At 42.9% G+C, this 23850-nt stretch overlaps 2 protein-coding genes across 3 annotated transcripts in view; one reads left to right on the forward strand and one right to left on the reverse strand.

Annotated features, from left to right (window-relative positions):
- LOC116396284 (ankyrin repeat and fibronectin type-III domain-containing protein 1) overlaps positions 1-2701 on the reverse strand; it is a 14783-nt gene extending 12082 nt beyond the window's left edge. Inside the window, exons 1-2 of one of the 2 annotated variants that reach the window (XM_031870783.1) lie at positions 2395-2701; positions 44-241 (exon numbers count right to left, since the gene is read on the reverse strand). In XM_031870783.1, coding sequence (XP_031726643.1) covers positions 44-205 — 162 coding nt within the window. In that variant the 5' untranslated portion in view covers positions 206-241; positions 2395-2701. Of the gene's footprint in view, positions 1-43; positions 780-2394 lie in introns of those variants that run through there. The other variant, XM_031870784.1, reaches the window with a different exon arrangement.
- A 2507-nt stretch (positions 2702-5208) lies between these two features.
- Positions 5209-23850, forward strand: part of mei1 (meiotic double-stranded break formation protein 1) — a 48266-nt gene continuing 29624 nt past the window's right edge. Inside the window, exons 1-12 of the mRNA XM_031871050.1 lie at positions 5209-5352; positions 5566-5689; positions 7146-7196; positions 8364-8437; positions 8954-9059; positions 13538-13747; positions 15116-15294; positions 16326-16434; positions 16551-16670; positions 17645-17744; positions 21148-21282; positions 21714-21828. Of these exons, the coding sequence (XP_031726910.1) occupies positions 5209-5352; positions 5566-5689; positions 7146-7196; positions 8364-8437; positions 8954-9059; positions 13538-13747; positions 15116-15294; positions 16326-16434; positions 16551-16670; positions 17645-17744; positions 21148-21282; positions 21714-21828 (1467 nt within the window). The remainder of the gene's footprint in view (positions 5353-5565; positions 5690-7145; positions 7197-8363; positions 8438-8953; positions 9060-13537; positions 13748-15115; positions 15295-16325; positions 16435-16550; positions 16671-17644; positions 17745-21147; positions 21283-21713; positions 21829-23850) is intronic.

A 23850-nucleotide genomic window follows, 5' to 3' on the forward strand; every position in this document is an offset into this window, starting at 1 on the left:
CCCCCCACACACACACACAAAATGACACCGTATAATATCTTACAACATCTGCAGACTTGCTCAGGTGTTTGGGTGCGACCATCTCCTTGGCAACAGATGACTCTCCACCCCTCAGTCTGACGGACAGGTTTCTGTAGATGCGTTTGGGCGAGACGGGGCCGAGAGAGCGCCGGCGCTGGAGCGGGTTGTTCATGGACACTGACATGGCCGGAGAGGAGAGCGAGAACAGGGAGACAGGTAGCTGAGGAGAAGGAAGACAGAAGAATAAATAGTGAGGGATAGATCAGTTGATGGAGGGTAAGATTAGGACCATACCAACCTAGGAGCCATAGAGAGAGAGGGATGAGAAAAGTGGCATTTGAAACATATAACAAAAAATGACAACATGGGGGAGAAAGAGGAGACTGTGAGAGAAGGTGAAAGTCATCAGAAACCTGGAGGAGTGCTTGGCGGGGAATGAATTGAGAAAGCAGAATATACAGTCAGGCTCACACAGATTCCTCGTTGAGGCTGAGCTGAGTGGTGCTGCTGTGTAGGTGGATACATGGATAAAAGTTACAATGCCCGAACACAGCAGATGAAAAAAATGCCTCGCAGCATTTGTCTTTGTGCCTCTCACGATTCTCCCTTTTGTTCCCTCTGTTACTCTCTATTATGCGACACGGGTTTTATTCGCTCTGAGTGGAGTCTCTCGGCGCACAAAGCAACCGACCCATCAATCCAATTAACTGAGGAAAAGCAATCTCATGTCGGGGAGCCAAAAATGTTCTCTCCTCATAATAAATATGAATCTCCTCGTAGCATCAGCTTGAAGATAAAAAACCATCATTGTCACCGCAGTAATGATGGATCATTATCAAATCCATCGCGCTTTCATCGTTACAATCAGTCACTTTTGAGCCTGAAATTCTGTCTTGTGTTCCCCCCCCCCTCAACCCTTGGAGCAAATGCAGAATGCATACCCCCCCCCCTCCTCTCATCTTCAATCATCACGTCTTTCTTACATTTGTCACTGTCTTTCTCCTCATCTGCTTTCTCTCATCTCTCTTTTTTTGCAGTTTGGTGGTGGGACGTTCCCGCCTGTTCAGTTTACATCATGCCCCGAGCAGGCAGATCTGAGGAGCATCTTTGGATAAAGGGGAGATATTCAAACTCTATCCTCTCTGTCATCTCTCCTCACCACTTTCCCATCCAAAAAGAAAGACTCAAATTTCAGAGTTTTTTTGGGGGGTTTAACCTCCGTCAAGGCAAGTCCTGGTGTGCTGAGTAGTCCACTGTCCTTGTGTGAAAGCGAATACTCCCCCGAGGACAGAATCTGAGGGCTCTGGCCCCAATGACGCCACATGTCTCAGTGACACATTGCCATTGTACCTGCTACCTCACTGTGGGGCCCACCGGTGTGTACAGTACCCGCACTGCCTGCATGTGGGGATGCTGGCGTATTGTATACGGCTAATACCAGTCACTGTTATTGGTACAGTTTCCCCCTGTTTGTTTGTTGTGTCTTGTGGAAAGTGCTGATGGAGCAGTTGAGAGAGGAGATAAGCTTTAGTGTTTGCCTTCGTTTTTGTTGTTTTGGGGCAGCACAAAGATAAGACCAGGCAAAAACACCTGGGAGGAGAAGACGAATGCGTAACTTAAAGCAAACATATGCTGAGTCGTGAACACACACACATAGCCACACACAAACACACACGACAGATTCATTGTGGCTTTGTTGCATGCTAGTATCTCGGGTTGTGGTGATGTTGTTTTTTTTTTAATTTTCACTAAGGGTAAAGTATGCTGTGTGTTTGCAAACAGGCTTTCTGTTCCTGTCAAGTTGAGCATGGAAACATCTGATGACTAATATTTATAATCCCACAGGAAGTAATGCAGTATTCATTCGTGCAAATAAACCACAGAGGACATCAACCTTCAAGGGTGATCACACAGCATCTAACTTTGTTTCCAAGAATGCATTTTGTGTACATTAATTTATGTGTCCTATAGATTATTCAGGGACACACATTGCAACAGGCAAAATGAAGTCAGCATAAGAAGCCAGTTACAGATTATGATAGTTGAAAAAAAGCCACAGCAGAGCAGTAGGCAGTGAATGTTTCAGCATACCAGATTAATGACAGCCTAAATCATCATAAAAAGTTACTTTACATTTAATTAAAGTTACAACAAAACTATAAAAGACCAAGAAGCGTATATAAACGAGATTTTGTTTTTGTAAACCTAGAAGAGTAATAGCATACAGATAATATGGAGTATAGCTACTAGCTATCTACTAGACTGAAAAAAGCCATGTGGAAAAACAACATAAATCCATAGTTAATCATATGGCGCAGAATGGAGCAATCAATTTGCATAACAGGATAAAATAGTTGCGTTTTCGTTTCTTACCGTAAGACGTTACTCTCTCTTTAATTGGCCCTTTTCTCCAGCGCTGCCCCGGTGCGTCTACATGTTTTTAATGAAATAACTGTCTGTTAGTCAGATATAATCCATCGTACCGACTTCAGGAGTTTTCACCTCTGAGGGTGAAGCGCACCTGAACGTTGCACCCGAGAGACTGCAGCCTCTCCTGCACACACACACACACACACACACACAGACACGCACGCGCGTCTTCTTTGTCCCGCCCTCTTCCTACTTTTATCTCATTCGTTTCTCAGAACAAAACTTATTTTTAAATATCTTAAAAAGCGCTGCCTCTTAGTGTGGTATTTTCAGACTATTTGGGGTTAATTTGGGGTTATGGTTTACATATTTGGTATGTCCTTTTTAAAATGCATGATATCTAGACCCTCTAGTTAGAGACTAAGTGGTGTAATTGTTGTATTAATAGTGAATGCAGGACTATCTATTGTCTGGGCAGTGAAGCAGCACCCAGTCCTCCAATATTTTGTCTCTAATGCCGTTAAATATATAGCCTACAGTATTACCACAGTGATACAGTAACAACAGCTGCCATTGTTACCTTTGCTGTGGCTGCTGCCTGACCTGTAAATGTCGTCACTGGAAACAGTACCATAATGGCAGCACTGAGTGATGGTGTGACACAGTGTGGGTTGGTGACTGGAAAAAAAAAGGTATCGGGCTATATAGGGTAGCTCAACGCCCCCAATGATGGCTGCTGTATGTGTCTCTTAATATATTACTGCGTGGTTGTTTTACACTACTGATCTTTATATGTATGTGTGTGTGTGTGTGTGTGTGTGTGTGTGTGTGTGTGTGTGTGTGTGGAGGGGTTATACACAGGAAGTGGTTCAAGATATGTCAAGTGAAATGTGATGAGAAAAGCAAAGGCCCCGCAGTGATGAGGCAGATGCTTGCATGTTAGGACTCCACTTATTCTTGGGCCGAAGCTAAATCCATTTGTCTCTGTATTTTATTGGCCCCCCGAAGAATTCTCTTATGTGAAAAGTTGTCAAATAAAGTTGACCGATATGCATCGGCTTCCACCTGAATAGTGAGAGAGGCACTTTGTCTCTTTCTCTGCCCCCCCCCCCCCCCCCCACCCCCCCACCTCAGGGGCCAATACGTCTCTGAGACTGATGGATTTAGCTCCTGTCCAAGCACAAATGGAGACTTTGGAAACTTTCCACCTGCTTGTCAGAGGTCTGCTACTCTTTTCAGTTAGCCAAACAAGTCTTTGACCACTTCCTGCACACACGTATTGCACACTGAGACACTTTGAAGGATTAGCCCGAGTGCATGAGAGCACACACTCTTGCACACTGTCACAAAGAAGCTCACACTCATGAGGCAGAGCTGAGCTGGCTTCACTGTCAAGCACTACTTTGATGTGCAGTGAACTCTGTTTGAGGAGAAGCAGAGAGAGATTAGAAATTGACGTTGGTAGTGGCTGATACTCGCCCCCACACTCCCATCATCAGATAGTTGCCGTGAGGCTTTTGTTGTCATGGCGATAACCAAATTGTGGCCTTCACTGCTAAGTGATACTGCAGAACGGTCTCATGCATCCCACTATATATATCCCCAGCATATTATTCAGCAATGACATTCCTTGGAGGCTAAATTGATGCTGATGCATCATTTTGAAGATAGTTTTTGTCTCTTGCTCAAATATATGATATGAGCCTACACCCTTGAACTTCAGAGGCTTTTGTTACACTTACACGTTTAATAGCACTACTGTATAAACGGTGGTGGACCAACAAACCATTGAGAAGAAACCTGGAACCTAAATTCAGGCAATTTAGGTAAAATATATATATATATATATAAATGTGATAACATGGCAAATGCAGTATTTTGCCATCAGTCATAATTATTGAGATTACTTCTATCTGAATCAATCAAGTGTGGAGAGCCAAGACATTTGATGAAATGTCATAGATTCAATTTAAATACTTTCACTGTATTCTAACTTGTATTAGCAATTCCTTATTGACTGGAAATGATGGTGTAATAGCTTGTAATAATTATCTACAATTGTTCACCACTGGACTTTGTTATTTCAGTGTTATTCTATAAGAATCAGGACATTTGTGTTGTTAATTTTCTTATTTTACCCATTCCTTTACATTTGACTGAGTTGACCTCACTTCTTGCCCTCACAAAGAACAAAAAGCAAATGCAGGAAGTAGAAAGACTTTGAATACTTTGTGTACAAAATGCTATCAGTAATAATACTTGTGTATTCGTGCCATTATATTAGTTTTTGTACTTACATTGTAGTATATTGTTTAATACAGTTTTCGAAAAAAACTGTTCCGAATTTAAGTCGATGTCAAAATATCTCACCGTGTTATTAACTGGTTATTGAGTTTCGGAAATTTCAACTGGGAAAATTCCGACCTCCGAGGTTGTCTGGAACGCACCATGAGCACGCGACCTGACCACGAGGCTTGATGAAACGTGGTGACATTTACCTCGATCTGCTACATAACTTTTTAGTTAATGGTTGGTTTACCGAATTACATACATGTAGTTGTTGTGGTAGCTTTGTCAATACTTAGACTACGTTTTCTTTTCAAAAGTTTTCCTTAAAAGTACCCAAGTTTTGTTTTTGAGGAGCATGACGCAAGTTGCTAATTCGCTAACGTTAGCTTAATGTTGTAGTTAGCTTTAATTAGTCGAGCTGTGTAGCTAGGGTAGCTAGCTTTTCATTCACCTCCCCGACTTTGCAAAAATGATTTGAGACGCCATAGGCTGCATTTTCTGTTTCAACAGGTGGAACGACCAAAACAAATGTCAAGTACTGATATTGTTTTTGACAAGATCCACTTCAGGCATGACCCGAAATGGAGCGGCCGCCTGGGGCCTGCAGAGGGGGGCGGGCTGCTGCTCTGTGTGGCCTGCGTCATTGAAATGATGGAAAGTGAAGATATAGCGGTGAGGAGTATTAGCTTGTTTTATTTTATTTGAAAATGAGGACCTTCCTAGACCAAAATGACTCATGCCATTATTTGGCTGGATAGTGTTTGTGAAGTTATAGCTAGGATTGATCACAAAAAGTATTCACGGAAAATACATTACCCTGTTAATTTCCCTTGATGCACAGGTTTTGTTTACCCTCCCATATCTCTCCCTCTGTTCCTGCTGCAGTCCGCCAGGAAGTCTTTTGCCTTGTTTGGCATCAGCGGGGTGCTGAAGTGTTCTCCGGGGGCCCTGAGGGAGCTTTTTCGACAGGACAACACAGTCTCTCTGCGTTTTACAGCTTCTCTACTGGGTGAGAAGTGGTGAATCGTACAGCATGGAATTAAGATGTGAAGGACGGACAAGCAAGAAGGACTACGAAGCACTGGGCTTTTATCTCTCACCTGTTCTGTTGTCTTGAAAGTAATCTCCACCGGGTCAGCCCGCAGTCGTGCTGGTGTTGCAGTCACATCGCTGCTTTTCTGCAAGGTCAGACTGACAACAACCAAGACGATAGATCTTATCACAACACCTGTGGTATCTTAGTAGTTTACAGAAGTAATCAATATTATATAATTATATTTAAAAATAGATTTAACAGAGTTAACCAGCTGTTTGCTGCTTTTCTTTCGTGTTAAAGACGTAATCAAAGTACACACTTGCCATCTGTGGATCAAACCCACACACACACATTACATTTACTGATGATGAACTGAGCAGATCTTTGGACCTTCATTAAGTACCGCGTACATAACTTATGTTCCTCTTTCATGACGGCTAGATTAAATCAAATGTGAAATTGTCTGGTAATTGCATAGTTTTAATTATTTAAACTACTTGTGTCTGACTGTCTAAACACTGTCTAAATATTCTCTGCTGACCAAGCTATAAGTAGCGTATAAAAGCTGCGCACCAATGCAATAATTACATTATTACGATACAATGATTGATGTGAATGTTTTAGAGAGCAACGAGTTGGTCCAGCACTCATCTATCTTGGATGTATATAAAGTCATCGATATTATGACAACCGCCGAGTGAAGCCAGTTACCCTCTGAGATCCTGCTTTGTGTACAGGGAGAGCAGCTTTACTCTCCCTGTATTGCGGTAAATACCTTTCTGCAGGTTAAAGGCACCGGGGTGTTAGTTCATAAAGTTCTTACCACCACAGTGTGTTTTTATGGAGCTGCTACTTATCTCCTCATTGGATCTCACCAGGTTATTACAGCGTGAAGTGTTATGCCATTTGAGCTCTCATCAAATTAGGGCAATGAGAGGATGTGGGGCAAAAATCTACGGCCATTATGACGGTAAAAGAGCCATTACGGTGCTTGTGGGATGGTCTGCTGAACGGAGTTTCACCATGTGCCGACGAGAGCATACTCCAATATAAGATATGCCTTTCATTTCATTTTTACACTTGCAGGGCAGTATTTACAGATGCAGTCATAGCAGTTGTAGCATTTCTCACACACTTGCTTCATGACGTTGTTTTTTTGCTGCAAAACTAACGCAGGATGCAGTAGATTTGTGTCTGTCACACAGGTTCCTTTAGGGTACAAACTGTACAGTGTGATTAATTAGACCTCAACCCTCAATAACAAGGATCTCCTTGTACTTTGTATCCTCTGTTTTTGTCAAGCTCCCGTTTCTTAACCTAGTTAATTCCTTTTTTTTCATATTATACCTTTGGCAGACCTCATAAAATCACAATGGGTTTGTGAAGTGTGCTCTTTAAATCCAGCGTGTCGTTTCTGTTCTGTCCCTAGGGATGCTTCACACCGCGGAGGACCAAGCCACTCTGGAGAAGGTTGACCAAGGTGAAGAGATGCCTCCTATTGGTTCAGATAATATGTGTGTGTGTGTGTGTGTGTGTGTGTGTGTGCGCGCCCATACACCCTGCTCACAGACTTTTTCAAGTGGTTGTTACAATGCAGACAGTCTGAGAGTGCAGACACACACACACACACACACACACACAGGCTATGAGTCACTCTTTATCTCAAAGGCACTTACACAAGAGCTGTCTTTGTGACGGTGATAATGATTTCTGCCGGGTACTAAGGTGATCTTACATTGACTTCACTCAGCAGTTTGTAAATGTAACGTTTTTGAAGGCTTTGATCTCATTTTATTGATATTCTCTCACTGCTACACTTTGCAGTATCTTTTCTCTTTGCATTGATTGATCAGTTGAGGCTGCTATATGCAGATTTTCTTTAGCGCCCAGTCGGATTTATCTCACTGCAGCAAAGTCTAACAAAATGCTTAAAAATTTGCTTAGTGCAAATGACGTTAGGAGATGTTATGGTAGCTTTCTCAAAACGCCTCAGAGACCACTTTGCTGTAATAGTTAAGTAGATTGCTTAAAATCGGACACTGGTTTTTGCTCTCTGCACAGAGAATTTGTGACGAACACATTGTGAAACTCATTTGAGCCCTATTAATAATGCAGTCATGATGTGTGTGTGTGTGTGTGTGTGTGTGTGTGTGTGTGTGTGTGTGTGTGTGTGTGTGTGTGTGTGAGGAGAAACCAGGAATCTTCCAGAACCTTTCTAACATCAGCTAAGCTGCAGTCATGTACATGTAAAGCAGCCAATGGGATGAGAGCTTTAGATCTGCACTGCATGCAATAAGAGAATGAAAAGATCACTCAAAATGTGCACATTTTAATTTTCTAAATGCAGTCGAGTGGGTTACTTGGACCTGGAAAAAAAAGTACATCATAGGTTATTTTTAATGGTCTTGACAATACTAATTAAATATTTCTGTAACAGATGGTAAAACAATGTCAAAGACTAAACTTCTACCGTTTGTTCTCTAGAAATCAACAACACAAGTTCTATATGTAACGCAAATTAACCTGATTTTTAATTTCTAACCTTTTTTTTTTGCCGGAAACGGATATATGTAAATGAAGACAAATATTTTAAACTGTAATGCCAAAGTTTAATGAATGTTTTCCAATTTGTGTTTGCGTGTGTCAGTGCTGGTTCAGCTGCTGTTGGAGCTCCAGAGCGAGCTGTCGTACCGCTTTGTTTTGGACGAGATACACAAACAGGTGGGACAAACGCATTTTTACAGACGTATAAAGAAACACACCTGCTCCTCGAACACTTGCCGGCACAGAACACACAGAACGAGATCATCAAATATTTAACGGCACTTGTGAAATCCACGACGTGTCCTCCAAGGGTCGTTTAGTAAACAGAACGGGCTCGCCTCCCTCTCGCTGCTGTGTCACCTCTGGAGGAGGCGGTGGAGGAAAAGCCTCATGATGATAGTAAAGCTGTGTGTACTGATGATGACAGAGCGCTACAACACCAGGCAGAGGTGCAGAAAAACAATGAATTACAGGGATTACTATGTAAGAGGATCTGGAGTATCAATTGTGGTGCTGCAGTACTTGTAGTTGAATTATTTTCACGCCTGCTGTGGTGCTAAAATAATACCGATACAAGACTTCTAGCTCAAGCGCTGTGAAGCTTTACATTGTGTGTATGCGCCCGTGCCATGTTCCTTTCTATTGTTGTGTATCTATTGTTGTTGATTTTTATTTTGTGCGTTCCCTGTACAGCTGAGGGACCAGCTCGGCGTGAAGGGCTTCCTGCCCACCTTCAACTTCTTGGGGAACCTCGTGAAAGCAGTCCCCAACGTGGCCCTCAGTCTGGTGACTCAGTATGGTGAGACACCTCACATCTCACAGTTACATATATATACTGGCACTGGTGTACAAACAGCAGTGTGTTGTCATTTTTAATGGTTATGAGTAGCACTCACAGTCAATAAAGATGCACCAAAAGCTGCTATTTTGAAACATAACATTGCTTTGTTGGAGGGCAGGACATAAACAGCTATTATACTGTTGTCAGCAGCTCATGGCATTCTGCCTAGTTTCCGTGATACTGGACAAAAGGGTGATGCATTTACGTACTTAGTTATTGAGAGATTGACATTTAGAGAGTTGCATAATCATTTGGGATCGGAACAGATAATGGGTCACTTTTAAAACTGCAAATGAGTTTGGATCGGGTCGGCTCTCGGATGGCTCGACGTGCTGTGGCGCCTGTTATGTCTATCTTCTCTGTGCCTTCTAAAATAATTGAATTCAAAAATAATGCGACACTGGGGCAAGTCACCTTGAAAGCTGAGATCTGGAAATATTTTCGACTTGAATGGAAGAGAAAGATGTGAAAGAATATTTAATTTGCAGCATCCCTTGTTCTCTCTGCACAGCGAGATCCACAATTCAATTTTGACCTTTTCAATTACATCCCTAATGCATAGAAATAGTTGTCACGTGTCTGCTTCTGAAATGTGCTTGGGGGGGGGAGAAAGTCACAAAACTGTATTTTTCATATCCTTTCCCCTGCACTCTCCCAATTCAATCTCTCTGGCCGCTGTGACCTTTTCCATTACGCTCCAGCTGCATTGAGACACCGTGCCGATGCCATGCCAAAAAAACGCTACAAAAGTTCCACATACATGTTCATCCAACCTTTCCCCTGAAATTGCCCATATATATGGATATCTTTATATATATGTAAAATCCTGCAGTGTAGTGAGTCGCCTGTATGATGTCTACTTCCTGAACCATTACTCTGTGTTTAATGAGCATCATTAATCAACCTCCAGCGTGTGTTGTTGTATGTTTATGTCATGCTCGAATGCCTGTTTTTTTTTCAGGCAAGAGTGAATGTGAGCCTCGTGCCAAATAAGCAGGCAGAGTAGTTATTTCACTCTGCAACATGTGTGTCCACCTTCATGTATTTTAATGACTTTTACAAGCTCCCCTGAACCACATGGGGTAGCGGTGGCTTGTTGTGAGGCGGACGCGACATGCGGGCTGCCACTATTGACTGTGTGTGTCTGTCTGTGGCCCGTCACTCAGTCAGTCTCTGTGGGGCTGTTTGCACTAATGACAACAGCACGGCAACGACAACACGGACCCAGAGAACCCGACACATTTCTGTCTCACTCTCTCTCTGACTCTGACTCCCTGTCCGCCTGCCAATCTAACTGATTAACCCGTTTGTTTTTTTCTCACCCCTTTGCTTTGCTCTGCTCCCTTCTCTTTATCCTCTCTCTCTCCCTCTTGCTCTCTCTCTCTCTCTCTCTCTCTCTCTCTCTCTCTCTCTCTCTCTCTCCCTCTCTCTCTCTCTCCCCCTCTCTCTCTCTCTCTCTCTCTCTCTCTCTCTCTCTCTCTCTCTCTCTCTCTCTCTCTCTCTCTCTGTGTTCCCCCCTCCCTCGCTCATCTCTGCGTTGCTGGTGTCTTGCTCCCTTAGGTCCTATCTGAGGAGTGGGTACAGACATGTGAGGGAGCAGGGCGGGAAGATGAAGCATTAATGAGATAAGGAAAGAGTAAGGTAGACAAAGATAACAAGGAAGAGGAGGGAGGGAAAGGACAACGGCTGCAGTGTTTCTTGCAGGTCGAGATCATCACAGCGCCAAAAATCCAACAGTGAAGTCGCTAATGACACGATATCTCTGATAAGACGACACATTAATGCACCGTTTTGGCAGATCAATCTGCACTTAACAGCTGGGTTTCTATGCAGACATTTGAAAGAAATACATAGAGGAAAATATGTTTGGCTTTGAGAGCATGTATTTGGATGGACCAAACCATTGCATTTTTCTTTTTGGGGAAAACACTGGAAGATGAAAGCCAAAAGCCACAGAAGGGCTCAGTGAAGCAGGCTGAAGCAACAAGTGCAAAACAATAGAGAAATACTGTAGGAAGCAGATCACAGGACGAACAGAGCGGCAGATCACAGCGTCACGGTGGCACGGCAACGGAAGTGAACCTTTTGTTTTATGTGCTCAACAAAGCAGAAGAAAGTGTTTTATCTTTTTTTGTTTCAGCTCTTTGTGCGTCTGTCTCTGTGGTTGCACGTGTGCGTCATCAAATAAAACAAGGCTTTTATTTTCCACCACTCCTAAATTGTGTTCGTGCACTTCCCTCCTCTGCTTGTGGAGGTCTTATCTCCCTCCTCCCCCCCCCTCTCCCTTCGTCGCTCTTTCCTCTCCTCATGCCTGGCTCTCATCTCGGCCCCCTCGTATATTTCGGTTTAATCAAACATGTCTGGGAGCCTGTCCTGCCTCACATGGGTTTTGATCTGCTGCACAGAGCGGCTGGGTTTGGGCTCAGCTCTCCTCCTCTGTCATCTTTGCGTCTCTCTTCTCCTCACGCTGCCTCTTTGTTCCTCCAGCGCTGCCCCGCACTTAACCATCGTTCACCCTCTGTTCTCAAAGACGCTCTCTTTCTTCTCTGAAGCCATTTCTGTCTGTCTGTGTCTGCCCGTCTTACATTTTCTCTTTTTTTTCTTATACATCCACAATAATAAAGTATGTAGTACAGCTGTCATGTAAATGCTCAAGGTTATCTTACTCACATTAAGATACCTGATTAACAGAGCTTGTACCAGCAACTTCATTCTCTTCTGTGATCATAGTGTGTCGCTTTAGGCCTTTGATTTAACGTCTTCTCTTACTGTGGGTCGGTCATTATCTGAACTGTATTTGGTGGATGTGGTCACTGAGCTATGATGGATGGATGGTTTTAGACAATCAGCCTGCAGTCCACGCTGTGTCCCAACGTCATTGTTTCAGTACACACACACACATTCAATATGTTATTTATAATACCGGTGCGGTGCCCGTTAGGGGGCGAGGCTGTTTGCAGCGTGTGTCCTTTCAGAGCGGGACGAATCCGATTGTTTGGACCCCGGGAGAGCTGCTTGCATCGAGAACCACACATCTCTCGTTGACACCGGGGAAGGGAAGAAGAGTTTGGTTGTAACGTTGTTGTGACATCCAGCTGCAAAAACAACAGTGATGTTAAAGAGACTAAGTCCATGTTATTTTATTCAAATACTGTAGATGCACACAAATACTACCTCAACATATTTTTTGTCACCTTGTATATGTGTCCTTCATTGTATCTCTCTCTATGTCTTGCTTCAGTCTCTCTCCATTCCCCTCTTTTTTCTGACTCTCTTGTGGATGCCCTCTCCCTCCCCACGTCTGTCTTATCCTCTCTCACCCTCTGGCTTTCTCTCACTCAGCCTTTTCTACCTCCACCAGCTGTTCTCATCTTCTCTCTTTTGCGCCACCACTCTCTCCACAAGTGTCTCTCTATGCTCTGTCTTTCTCTTTTCCCTTTCTTCAGATTCATGAATCATTCTCTCTCTTTGTCAGTGAGCCAACCTGTGAGTCTCCGAGAACAGACTCCTGTCCTGCTCCTACGTATTCTTTTTAATCTCCTTCTTCCGCCTGCCACTCTACCGTGCTCTCTCCTCACTAGCCGACAGTCGATCCTTTCATCTTCATGGCGGCTTTCCCTCCACGTTGGCTCCAGCATTGTCTGTCGCCGCTTAAGAGGTCGTTCAGTTGAAACTCACAAACAGACTTTGTTCCCAGAGGTTTGCTCCATTTCCACGCCGTCGTCTCGCTGCTCTCATTGTGTTGCTGTTAATCTCTGCTTCTCTCACGATATATTATCTTTAACTCTCCTCTGGGTGTCTTAGTCTCCTCCTCCCTTATCTGAAAGGGTAACTTTAGTATTTTTCTGACTAATGGGGACAACATTTGTTTAATATCGGTCCAGTATTGAGGGAGAACTCGGCAGCCTCTCAACAGCCTCTCTTATAATATAATCGCAATTTCTCCCCGTCAATGTGCTTGGACAACATCATGGAAAAGACTCTACAAGGAAATAACGTTTTTCTTTACGTTTCGCTTGATCAGGTCTGTTTTTGTGCCTCAACCGAAATCCGGCGGCCTCAACCGCTTTGTCGCAATCAGCTAAATATTCAACTGTGACACTGAAGATCTTTTAGATAACACTCAGCTACACAGCAAACACCTCCCGGCACTCCTCTCTCCAACTCTCACTCACGTTTGTCTTCCAGCGACGAAGTCACATCGTACGTGATTTCAGGACGAGACTTCTCCTTGAGCGAGACTTTGTGAGACACAATCGTAAACAGTCCGGATCAAGTGAAACCCAAGAAAAACGTTTATTAAACCCACTTTACTTGATTTGTTGCACTTATACACAAGATATCTTTTTGTTGTTGTTGCACCGACCCGGTTTTCTGTCTCCTCTTCTTTTATTCTGTGTGTCCTCGTCTGTCTCCCGTCTCTGTCCACCATGCAGGGCCCTTGCTGGAGCACCTGTGCTCGGCCCTACTGTACCCAGACGAAGCGCTGAAGGCTTCGGTGCTTTACGTGTGGCTCAAACTGTTCGGGACAGCCGGGGGCTCGGCGGCTCAGTCTTTGCCCGTTGCCATCAGGGACAGAGTGTGTGTCCTGTTGCTGCAGACCTTGGCCAAAGCCAGCTCCCCCCAACTCATCAAAAACTCTGTCGGTGAGAAAAAAGAAACATCTGTCCCTTATTTTATTCAGCTGTCTTGGGCAAAGCCGGGAAATATTCTACATAAAAAATATTCTTCTTGAACTGAAAGTTTTCGTGACGACTTACTTCTTTCAAACTGAGTGCATAAAAGCATACTTGAGAGCATCATTAGCTGCCTGGACCAAAAATGATTGACCTCATTTATTTTTCTTAAACGCCAGAAAGTCAGAGTGAGATTGAATTGCTTCCTGCTACAGGTTTGAAGTTGTTGAGATCAGTACAGCGTGCTTATCTTAGGCACGCATGAAAAATACAATCATCGAGCCGATATAAGGGGAGGCTGTTATCAAAAATAGATGGAAATTTGAACTGAGCACAACCGCAGCTAGTTCAGTGACAGAGTGAGTGAATGGCTATTGTGAAGTTGTTGTCATGTAGGAAACATAATCTCACTCCCAGCTGCCTGGGATAGACTTAGGACCGGGACTAATGGGTTTGGACTTAACACAGGAGTAAAAGGCTTTATAGCACGGGGGGCAGTTTAATGCAAAAAATAGCCTTTTAAACTGCTGTCTCATCATAATAGATCCCCACTAGTTAGTAAGGATTATTATTTTAGAAAAGCTAAAAGGCTATAAAATACCACTTTCATCATCATCTTTCTCAGTGAAGATCCAGAATCTACTTCGGGGTGAGGCGAGATGGAGAAAGAGGAGGGATTACACGGAGATGAAAGAGTGTTGCTATCTGTTAGGAATTTTCATTTTTTTTTAAGGGTAATAAGCTCTCCGGCGTGTGCATTGGGCGATAACCAGGATGGAGTTATTTAAAAGGAAAGTCGTTATTATCCTCTAGTTGTTTTATCGCTGTATTAACTTGGGAGAGAGGTACACGGTTGGGTTATTCTGGTTTTTAGAGTAGCTGCAGATTTTTGCTGTTGTTTGTGTAATTTTGAACAGATTTAATCATAATAGATTTACCCTCCCCAGCCCCGGTGAGAGCAGCAACATGGAGGAATTAAACAGGATTATTGTTTTTTTTAAATTTAGCGCTGTATTATCTACACAGCGTTCAAGACTTTTCAATGAAAAGAAAATGTGCTTTTTGTGATCTCTTGGGTTTTTATTCTAGTACTTTGTCCCCAAAGTGGCTGGAAAGGAAAATAAAATCCATGCAGCTGAGCAACACTTAATTGCTAATTATATAACTGTTTATTGCATTGTGTGTTTGAGTTCTGATGTGTGCACAGTATGAATTTATTCTAACATCCTTTTGTGTGGATCCTGTTCCCACGGTTGGCTTTCATCATCGCACCAGTGATGCTTGTCATCATGAGCGTCTCTAAGCCTTGTCATCTGTATTGTGTCTTTCCTCTGCTAGGCCTGCTGTGGTTGCTGGTGCAGCTGCCAGAGGCAGTGTCAGTTCTGATGAACGGCAATACCGATCAGACGGTGTGCCGTGAGAACCAGAACATCCACACTGAAGACGAGCAGATCCTCGGCCAAAACCAAGAGCAACAGTCCCCCGACCAGTACCCTCTGCCTCTCATGCTGAAAAAGGTCTCTGTCCAAACATCCTGCTCCCGCCCCCACGACCCACATACTGACACCGACCACAATCATAACAAGAAGTTCTAATCCTGGATTAATGGGCCTTTGAATCGGGCTTCAGGGAGGGTTTACCCTGGACAAATATTTGTGCTTCATGTCTGGGAAATCAATGTGCAGATTACATCTAGTTAGATTCTCTCAGTTAAGACTCACATTACACCGCAGATCGCGACGTTAGCATTTTGTTGTAGAAGCATTGTGTGTTGAGTTGTTATAAAAATGTATCTATTAACTAAATAATCACCCAAATCTAAATTATCCCCAAAAACATAATTATTTTGTTGCTTTTAGGATCCATTCTACCAAATGCATGCACTGTTTTAAATCATACACAACTTATTACAAGTATTGTTGCAAAGACAAACAACAGCAACAGTGCTACACAAAAACTGAACAAGAAAAATAAATCATGCACCCTTTCTCAGCCGGGTCCCGAGCCAATAAGATCATCTACTTATCTTGGATTTTCCATCGGATTGTTTCGTTGCTGTTATTGGTAGTAAATGATGTCATACACCAAGTCTGTCTCAGGTTTTATGGAAAGTGTTTATAAGTAACTAATTCATCCATATTTATTCCAGGGGGCACTTTTGCCTCAGTTTTAATGTTTAAATTATAATACTGATATTTTTGCCTCACCCAATGCTGACCTGGCATTTTTAAAGGAGTTTATAGATCAGAAATGATGTAAATCTGACAAATGTAGAAAAACATGATCATTCTGATAAGAGTTCATTTCCAAGTTGCCATGTAGGGTCATGGTCCTGATGTTTGACTTTGATAGATTCATGAACTAGAATGAGCTCAACTAAGAGTGTAGACGGTGTACTGTAGATGAGTCTCAGACAGCTGTGTATCATCAGCAGCCTGGGAATGTTGAAGAAGCTATAATGTGTGTTGGTACAATAAAGAAGCTCTCCACACTGTTTTCAATGATAAGTGGATTCTTATAAAGCCCATAAAACGTTTTTTTTTTCCAGTTGCTGATGAGTGGCGATGAGATGTTGCAGGTGATCAGTGCGAGGTGTATCGCATCCGTCCTGGTTCATTCCCAGTGCAGCGCTCCCTTCATCAAGGCTGACATACCTGGTGATACAAAAACACACACACCTTCACCCTCAGCACTGTAGGAGGTTTATTTTAGTGAATAGTGTTGCAGCATTGTGTCACTTAGCCCCTCACACATGTTCTCTTTTCCCTCTCAGCGTTTCTGTTCGACCGTCTGGCCAGTAGTCGTAGTGAGGTGCTGCTGTGGTCCGCCTACAGCTGTTTGGTGCTACTGACTGAGGACCCGCTCTTCTTCTCCCAGTGTCACTCGGTCTACGGTAAGAGAACTTGGACAGCTTGCAGAACTTCTTAACCACAGTATTGCGGAATCTCTACGTGAAAGAGCCCATTGTAGAACTTCAACGTTGGGTTTCGTGGTGTATCGGTTAACACCTAAAAATGATGGAAACATAGTTAATGTGCCAGCTTATACACAGAAGTCTGAACCATGAATAATTCAACAACAACTGTAATGATGGAAGATAACCGCGAGCGTAAACAGACCACGTACATATCAGCGATGCGCTCCAGATCAGACTGGAGACATAACCACTTAAAAGATGGAGTAGTATTTTAAAACAGAAAACACACGTTTATTATTGTGATATTTACTCGTAATGATTCACAATGAAGCCAACAGCTAGTAGGAGACTTTCAGGCGATCTCCCTCCAGCCAGCCACCACTTTATTTAGGTTTTAGTGAAGATGACCCCCCCAGTTCAACTCCACGAATCAGCCGTTCCTTCCATTGTGGGCTCTCACGGAGAGAATAAATAGAAACTGGGCATCCAACAAAAGTTCAGCTCAAAACAGCTAAAAATAGTTGGCAGCTATGTGTTTTTTTCAGAACAAGTATCTAAATTCCAGTTTTGTCCAACTCTGAAAGCCCTGGTGTGTGTTTTCTAAATCTTCTATCTAGTGTGTGCCATCACAGTAGGTGATGAGAAATAGTTTGAATACAATAGAAACTTGATTTACCAGAACACAGGATATCTGATGCTATTAAGTTCCTGTCTCAGCATGAACAAGAGATCATTGCAGCAGATTCTGTGTAGCCATAAATTAGAAAGATGTACCACTGCCATTGTTTGATTCTTTGTATGTTGGTGTGTGATGATGCTTTGCACATGTGTTACATTTATGAGCCCGTCACTCTAATTGTAATGCAGGAAACCCTTGTGTGAGGATGAGACGGATGTGTCTCTGTCGGCCAGGTCAAGTGTGTCTTCGTCACAATGAGTTTGTGTGTTAGGTGTCGAGTCCCTTGTGCGCAGTCTGAACGAGGCTCTGCAGCTGACCAACCTGGAAGTGCCGAAGCAAGGTCTGCTGCTCCTTACTGAGATACTGGAAAGGTGAGACTGCCCGTTTTATATACATATACATATATATATATATTAAAACATCTGCTACTGAGACCTCTGCCGCACTGATAAGGATTGAAAACTTACATCAGAAACCTTGTCCTGGTTACTCGGGATGATCCACAGACCTCACAGTAAATAGCTTACAGTGGGAATTATTTGAACTGAAGAAGCACTTTGTAGTTTATTCCTGTATCATCACTTAATACCAGTGATTCTTAACCATGGGGCCGCGGCCCACAATTGGGCCGCAAGCGCCACCTAGAGGGCCGCAAAAAACTTTCAGTTTTGCACCTGTGGGCCGCGGGACCGCATAGGTTATCAATTGAAGACACCAGAGATATTACTGTTATCCATGAGACGCTCAGTTACAGTATAGCTTCCCACCACCTGGTGGCAGTAATGCATCAGTCAGTTGTTTAACAAGCTCCAATATGCAGAAGAAGACACTCAGCTAGCCACTAGCCCAGGGGTCGGCAACCTGCGGCTCTTCAGCCTCTCTGTTGCAGCTCCCTGAGTCTACATCAGGGGTCCCCAACTGGCGGACCGGATCCGGACCCAGGCCCTAAATCCGATTGATAATTCGGAATTATACATATTAGGCACTGAGTTCATACTTTAACCGGCGCCTCTTATTCAGCCGTTACGGCACATGTTCGGCGGTGCAGGAAACACACCGACCAATGCGTTGTAAATCATATCAGGTGATGCAGCTCGGCCAATCAAACATGAGTATTCTGACAAGTTTCCTGACTCGAGCGAGGTTTAGACACACCGTGACACACGGGGGAGAGACGGGGAAATAGAAAGAAGAGCAGGGAAATTGCGCCGATCGAAGAAGATATGTTCTCCAAAAAGAGAAATGTGCTCAGAGAGAATATAATTTATAAGCAAGAATGAACCGAATATGTTAATTATTCCCACAGGCAGTTAAATCCTCTACCTCTGTCAAGCGTTTTTCCCCCGTGAACGCGAATGGCTCATGATTTTCAGACCCACGCCCTCAGTAAACTATCAATGGATAAATCCAAAAAAGAAAAGTCACGGAGGAAAATAGAGTTTGACTCTGTGTGGACGTCTTCATTTGCTTTCACTGCCAACGATGCTGACTTACTGTGTGCTTCCAGAACAAGCACACAGCATGTGCTGAAAAGCTGGAGATGAGCAAAAAAGAGCGATTCCTCAGCTGCTGCAGAAAACTCTCCACTTCATAAGAGTTTGATATTGTTATAACAGGTAAAATTGCAAAAAAATGTCAAGAATTGTCTTTATTCTTGTTCTATATTTTCATAAATACAACAAACTATAGTTTTTGTAATTATAATATAACACTTTATAAGCTGTGATATCAAATAGCTTTTGCGGCTCCAGACACATTTTATTTGGTTTTATTTGAAGCCTTCAAAAATAAAGTGACACTTAGCGACGACGAAACATCCAACGCTCGTGGGAAAGCCTGTTGGGCTTCTTGTTGTGTATGCAGGTTTACATACACATGATAAATCAATGTCTTTGTGATCATCACATTGTATCATCTCATTTATTTGACAAGGGTTTTGCTTGTTAAACTGTAAGTGGATTTAATATAGTTATTGAATACAAATCAAACCAAGAGTGACATCAATTAGTTAAACTAATACAGTGTTAATATTTCAATGGGCCCCGGGACACTTTGTGCTTGAAAAGTTGGGCCCCGAGGTCAAAAAGGTTAAGAACCCCTGCTTTATACCATAGCAGCCCACTAAACTCTAAAGAAAGATGTATTAATTTGACATAATTATAAAACAATGAGATGGAGTCTGATTGCCTGGAATCTATTTCACTTTGTAAAACTTGCCAGTTGATCATATTTTGTAATATAATTACATTCTGATTCTGATGTATGTCATTCCTCTTCTTTCTATTTTCCATTTTGTGGCATTTGAGGAATTTTTACTTCATAACTGCAGTTACAATGAAGCTAGTAGTTTTGAAGCTTTTGCACCAAAACAACACAACTTTACAAATGATGTTCTACAGCGCCGCACGTTTGTTCATAAACTGAACAACTTTAGCTGCATCAACGCAGAGCAGCGACCTCCTGCAAAACGTGTTAAATATGGTGCACTGGAAAGTTTAATTATATTTGAATTAAGTGTCTGCTTGCTCACAGATGAAAATATATCACGAGCCAGTAAAAAACGCTGTCATATTTCTGCAAGGTTGACACAATTTTAATTGAATGTTCGCCTCGTCACATGGCAATGATACAGAGGATAAGAGACTTCAAATGGCAAGGGAAATTTGTCCTTTACGCTGAGAGGAACAGTAAAACAAGAAGCCAGACCAGAGCGCTTAAAAGCTGAACATGCTAAAGTGTGTGTGTGTGTGTGTGTGTGTGTGTGTGTGTGTGTGTGTGTGTGTCTGTGTGAGAGAGAGAGAGAGAGTGAGAGTGAGGGCCATGTGCGTGTGTGTGTGTGAGAGCTTCGTTTGTAGCTGTTTTTGTGTCTGTCTGCATCTATCGATAAGTGTGTGTGTGTGTGTGTGTATGTTTGTGTGCGCCTTTATGTGCATTGATGTGTTATTTAGGATGTTCTGTGTGACTGCTGTTGTGGCAACAGGGAGCCGGTCACACAGCTGGCGTGGTGCTCCGTCATAGACCACAGACATACTCTGGTGATCTTTGTAACGCCTATAGGTCAGCGCTATTTGTTTATTATGTGTCCCTGCCCTGAAAGAGAGAAAACACGTGTCTGTGTGTACGGTGGTGAGACGGAGGGAGGGCGAGTTCACTGCGACAGTCACTGCTGTTATTGGCACAGCGAGCCTATAGAATGACGGATAGATCAGGCTGGAGAACAGACTGTCATATGTTTGATGGGCCCAAATGTCAAAAATAAGCATAACACTATGAAAGGCCGCTGAAAAGTCTCACTGACTCCTTTAGGATCCACACAGTTTCATATCATTGGGTAGTTGCCTCGATTAATTGATTATTTGCTTACAACAGTGATTCCTGTAGAATTTATCGTAGATGCTTGCGCTGCATGATATTGGAAAAAGCTGACATTGTAATATTTTTATTTTTTTCACACACCAAGCGGTTACTCGGTTCATTATGAAGCTGTGGCGGGCCTACTGAGACGATGGGTAATTACCTGGAAACACTGGGTCAGTCACAAAAAAGGAGAACCGTGCAACTTTTATAAAACAGCAAAAAATGTTATAGAATGACATGTTTGAGTTATTGTGTCCTGCCATGTAACTGTTGCACATGTGCATTTATTGCAATGTCGCTGGTGAAACAACACATCGTGCAGCCCTAATAGAGGGCCATGTCCCCGTGTAGTCCAGGAAACTGTCCCTCTAGCTTCAAGGCTACATTTAATAATGGCACTTATTCCTCTGTGAACAGGCAGCCCCCGAGCGAGCGCCTCTTCCCCAGTGGTTCAGGTTTCGAGGCGGTTTCGGAGGCTGTGTTGGGTGGAGTCTCCTCCTCCTGCCTGCTGGTAGCCACACAGGCTGCCAACGCCGCATCAGCCCTGTTCAGGTAGACACGAACACAGTCACACTGTCGAGGACTCTTCGTCTTGAGATTGACAAAGTTATGGTTGTTTGTCAGTAAAAAATTGTCCTGCCAGACATTTTCTATATTGGACTTACAAAAGTCGGTTACTCACACAGTCACTTACTGAGTCAACGGATGAACACGCACACACGGTACACACACACGTGTACGCACGTGCACCCACACAATGCCACAGGGAAATAGTAAATACACATTCAGAGACGTGAAGGTTTACTCGTAGTTATATATTGATGTAGGTGTTTTGTAAGCTTTGCCCATGCCATGAGTTACAGACACACTTACCCAGAGATTCACATTATGTCCCTCTCCTCCACAGACTGTATCTTCCCTTCACCACCCCCCACCTGCTTAAAACTCCGTGGTATAAACTGCTGTCACTCTGAATTCTCTAGACTGAACCACCAGTCCAGACCAGTCCAGTACGGGAAGATAGAGGGGTTGATCGAGGCCATCACTAACAGATTCTCAGAGCTGCCCCTACCCTCTCCTGCTCATCGTCGGAGCTCTGTGAGTTAGTTTTTCGTCACGTCTTTGTATCAAATAAGCATAAACAATTCAAGAACTGGTAGTGAAGAGAAGTGTCTGTGCCGTCTGTCTGAGACTTTGTCTTGTGGTGATTCTCCAGAGAGTATTTTTTTGGTGGTTATCACAACTGACACATGAGCGTTTGATGCTATCTAGCAACCTGTCACACAGTACATCTGTGATTGAGAGGTTATATCAAGAGGAATTTACTTCTTCCGTGAAACTCTGAATGTCCTTTTCTGTTGTTTTTTCTTCTTCTTCATAGCTGTTACTCATTGCAGCTTTCTGTCTCAGACTGGATCATTACGCGTGTAACAGACAGTGACGCAACTGTCAGCAAGATATGCCTGGTTGGCATGTGATCATGTCCCAAATTAAAAGAATAAATGTATTAATTAATGTGTGTAATTAGGGACGCCTATCAATCTTTTTTTAAACGGAGAGCAGAGTTTGTGGCAGGACGGGACTCAAATCAGAGACGGTTCAGAGCATCGTGTAAATATTTCAAATTGAAAAACACAAGCAGTCCAACAGGCACTTGTAATGTCTACAGTGTAAGCATGGTAGCATAGCAGAGCTGCAGAGCTGCGTTCAATGCTGTAAGGAGGGCTTCCAGGGAAATGTCAGAGGCACAGCCTGTGAAAAAGGCACCATGTCAACACACAGCAAGCAGCAGCCTTGGCAGAGTTTTTAATGAGATCTTAGAGGAGATAGAGGCCGGGGTCTGTGAGCACCTCATCAGTGGTTGTTCAGAAACAAACCATCCCACGGTCAGACAGTCCACTACAGCAGTGGTTCTCAACTGGTCTGGCTGCGGGACCCACCATCACCCCTTAATGACAAGCCGGGACCCACGACCCAAATTATATATATAATTTGGGTCTATATTCAAGAGGTCTAGTAGCAGTAACGTCTCTGTGTAGTAAACAACTGTCAAATCAAATAAAGAAAGTACACATCAATTATATTTTAACAAATATTATTCTCATTTTTCAAATTTAACTGGATGGATTATAAATAATACATAGAAATACATGAATAAATGTTCTTTTCATTTCAAGTAAAATAATGGCTGGATTAAAAAATAAATTATGTAACAAAATTCATTTTAGAAAAAATATTTTCATTGAATTGATCTGCAGCTTTAAATTCAGTTCATTCAGGATGAAGTGAAAAAGCCACACTATTATATTTACTCATCTTCTAAAAAGAGAATTTAGTGTTGGAAGAATTCACCTCTATGAGTCTGTCCAGTCAGAGTCTAATGACTCTGGTCTTTCTGGACATTTTTCTCTTTTGGAAATCATCCTGCGATTTGACTTTCACAAGTCAATAGTCCTGCTCTGCTGTCTCTATCCTCGTCTCTCCCTCTTGTGTCACGGTGTGTGAACATCTCACCGAGTCAGGAAACTTGTCAGAATACCCATATTTGATTGGATGAGCTGCATCACGTGATGTGATTCACAACGCATTGGTCGGTGTTTTTCCTGCACCGCTGAACAAGTGCCGTAAATGCTGGAATAATTCCGCTGCATAAAAAATGCCCTTCAAAATAAAATCACTTTTTTTTTTTTTTTTTTTGGGTCGCGACCCACCAGTTGAGAATCACTGCACTACAGTACTCGAGGGCAAGTGCTGCACAATTCCCCTCACTGGTTGCTGCTGCAGCCGAGTCTCTCCGTGCCCCTGCACAAGTGTGGACAGCCTGAGACTCTTTGGTGCCGTCTCAAACGTCCTTGATGAGAAGGGGAACTTGGCAGAGATGATGATTTTCTCTTAAAACGAACCTCGGCGGGAGTAAGAGTAGAGTGGAATGAGAGAGAGAGAAAAGCTCCAATAAAAGCACTTTAAGAACAAAAGAGAGCCTTGAGATTTAGTTATTTTGAGATTTAGTGTTCAAGTTAAGCTGCGACGCCACTTTTAAGTGTCGTTGAGAGTTCTGTTTATTTTTAGTAGTTTTACGATAATGCTGCGTTAAAGCGTAATTGTGATATTTATTTGTTG

The sequence above is a fragment of the Anarrhichthys ocellatus genome, unplaced genomic scaffold (assembly GCF_004355925.1).
Source record: "Anarrhichthys ocellatus isolate YVR2014 unplaced genomic scaffold, GSC_Weel_1.0 scaffold55, whole genome shotgun sequence".
Classification (NCBI taxonomy): Eukaryota; Metazoa; Chordata; class Actinopteri; order Perciformes; family Anarhichadidae; genus Anarrhichthys; species Anarrhichthys ocellatus.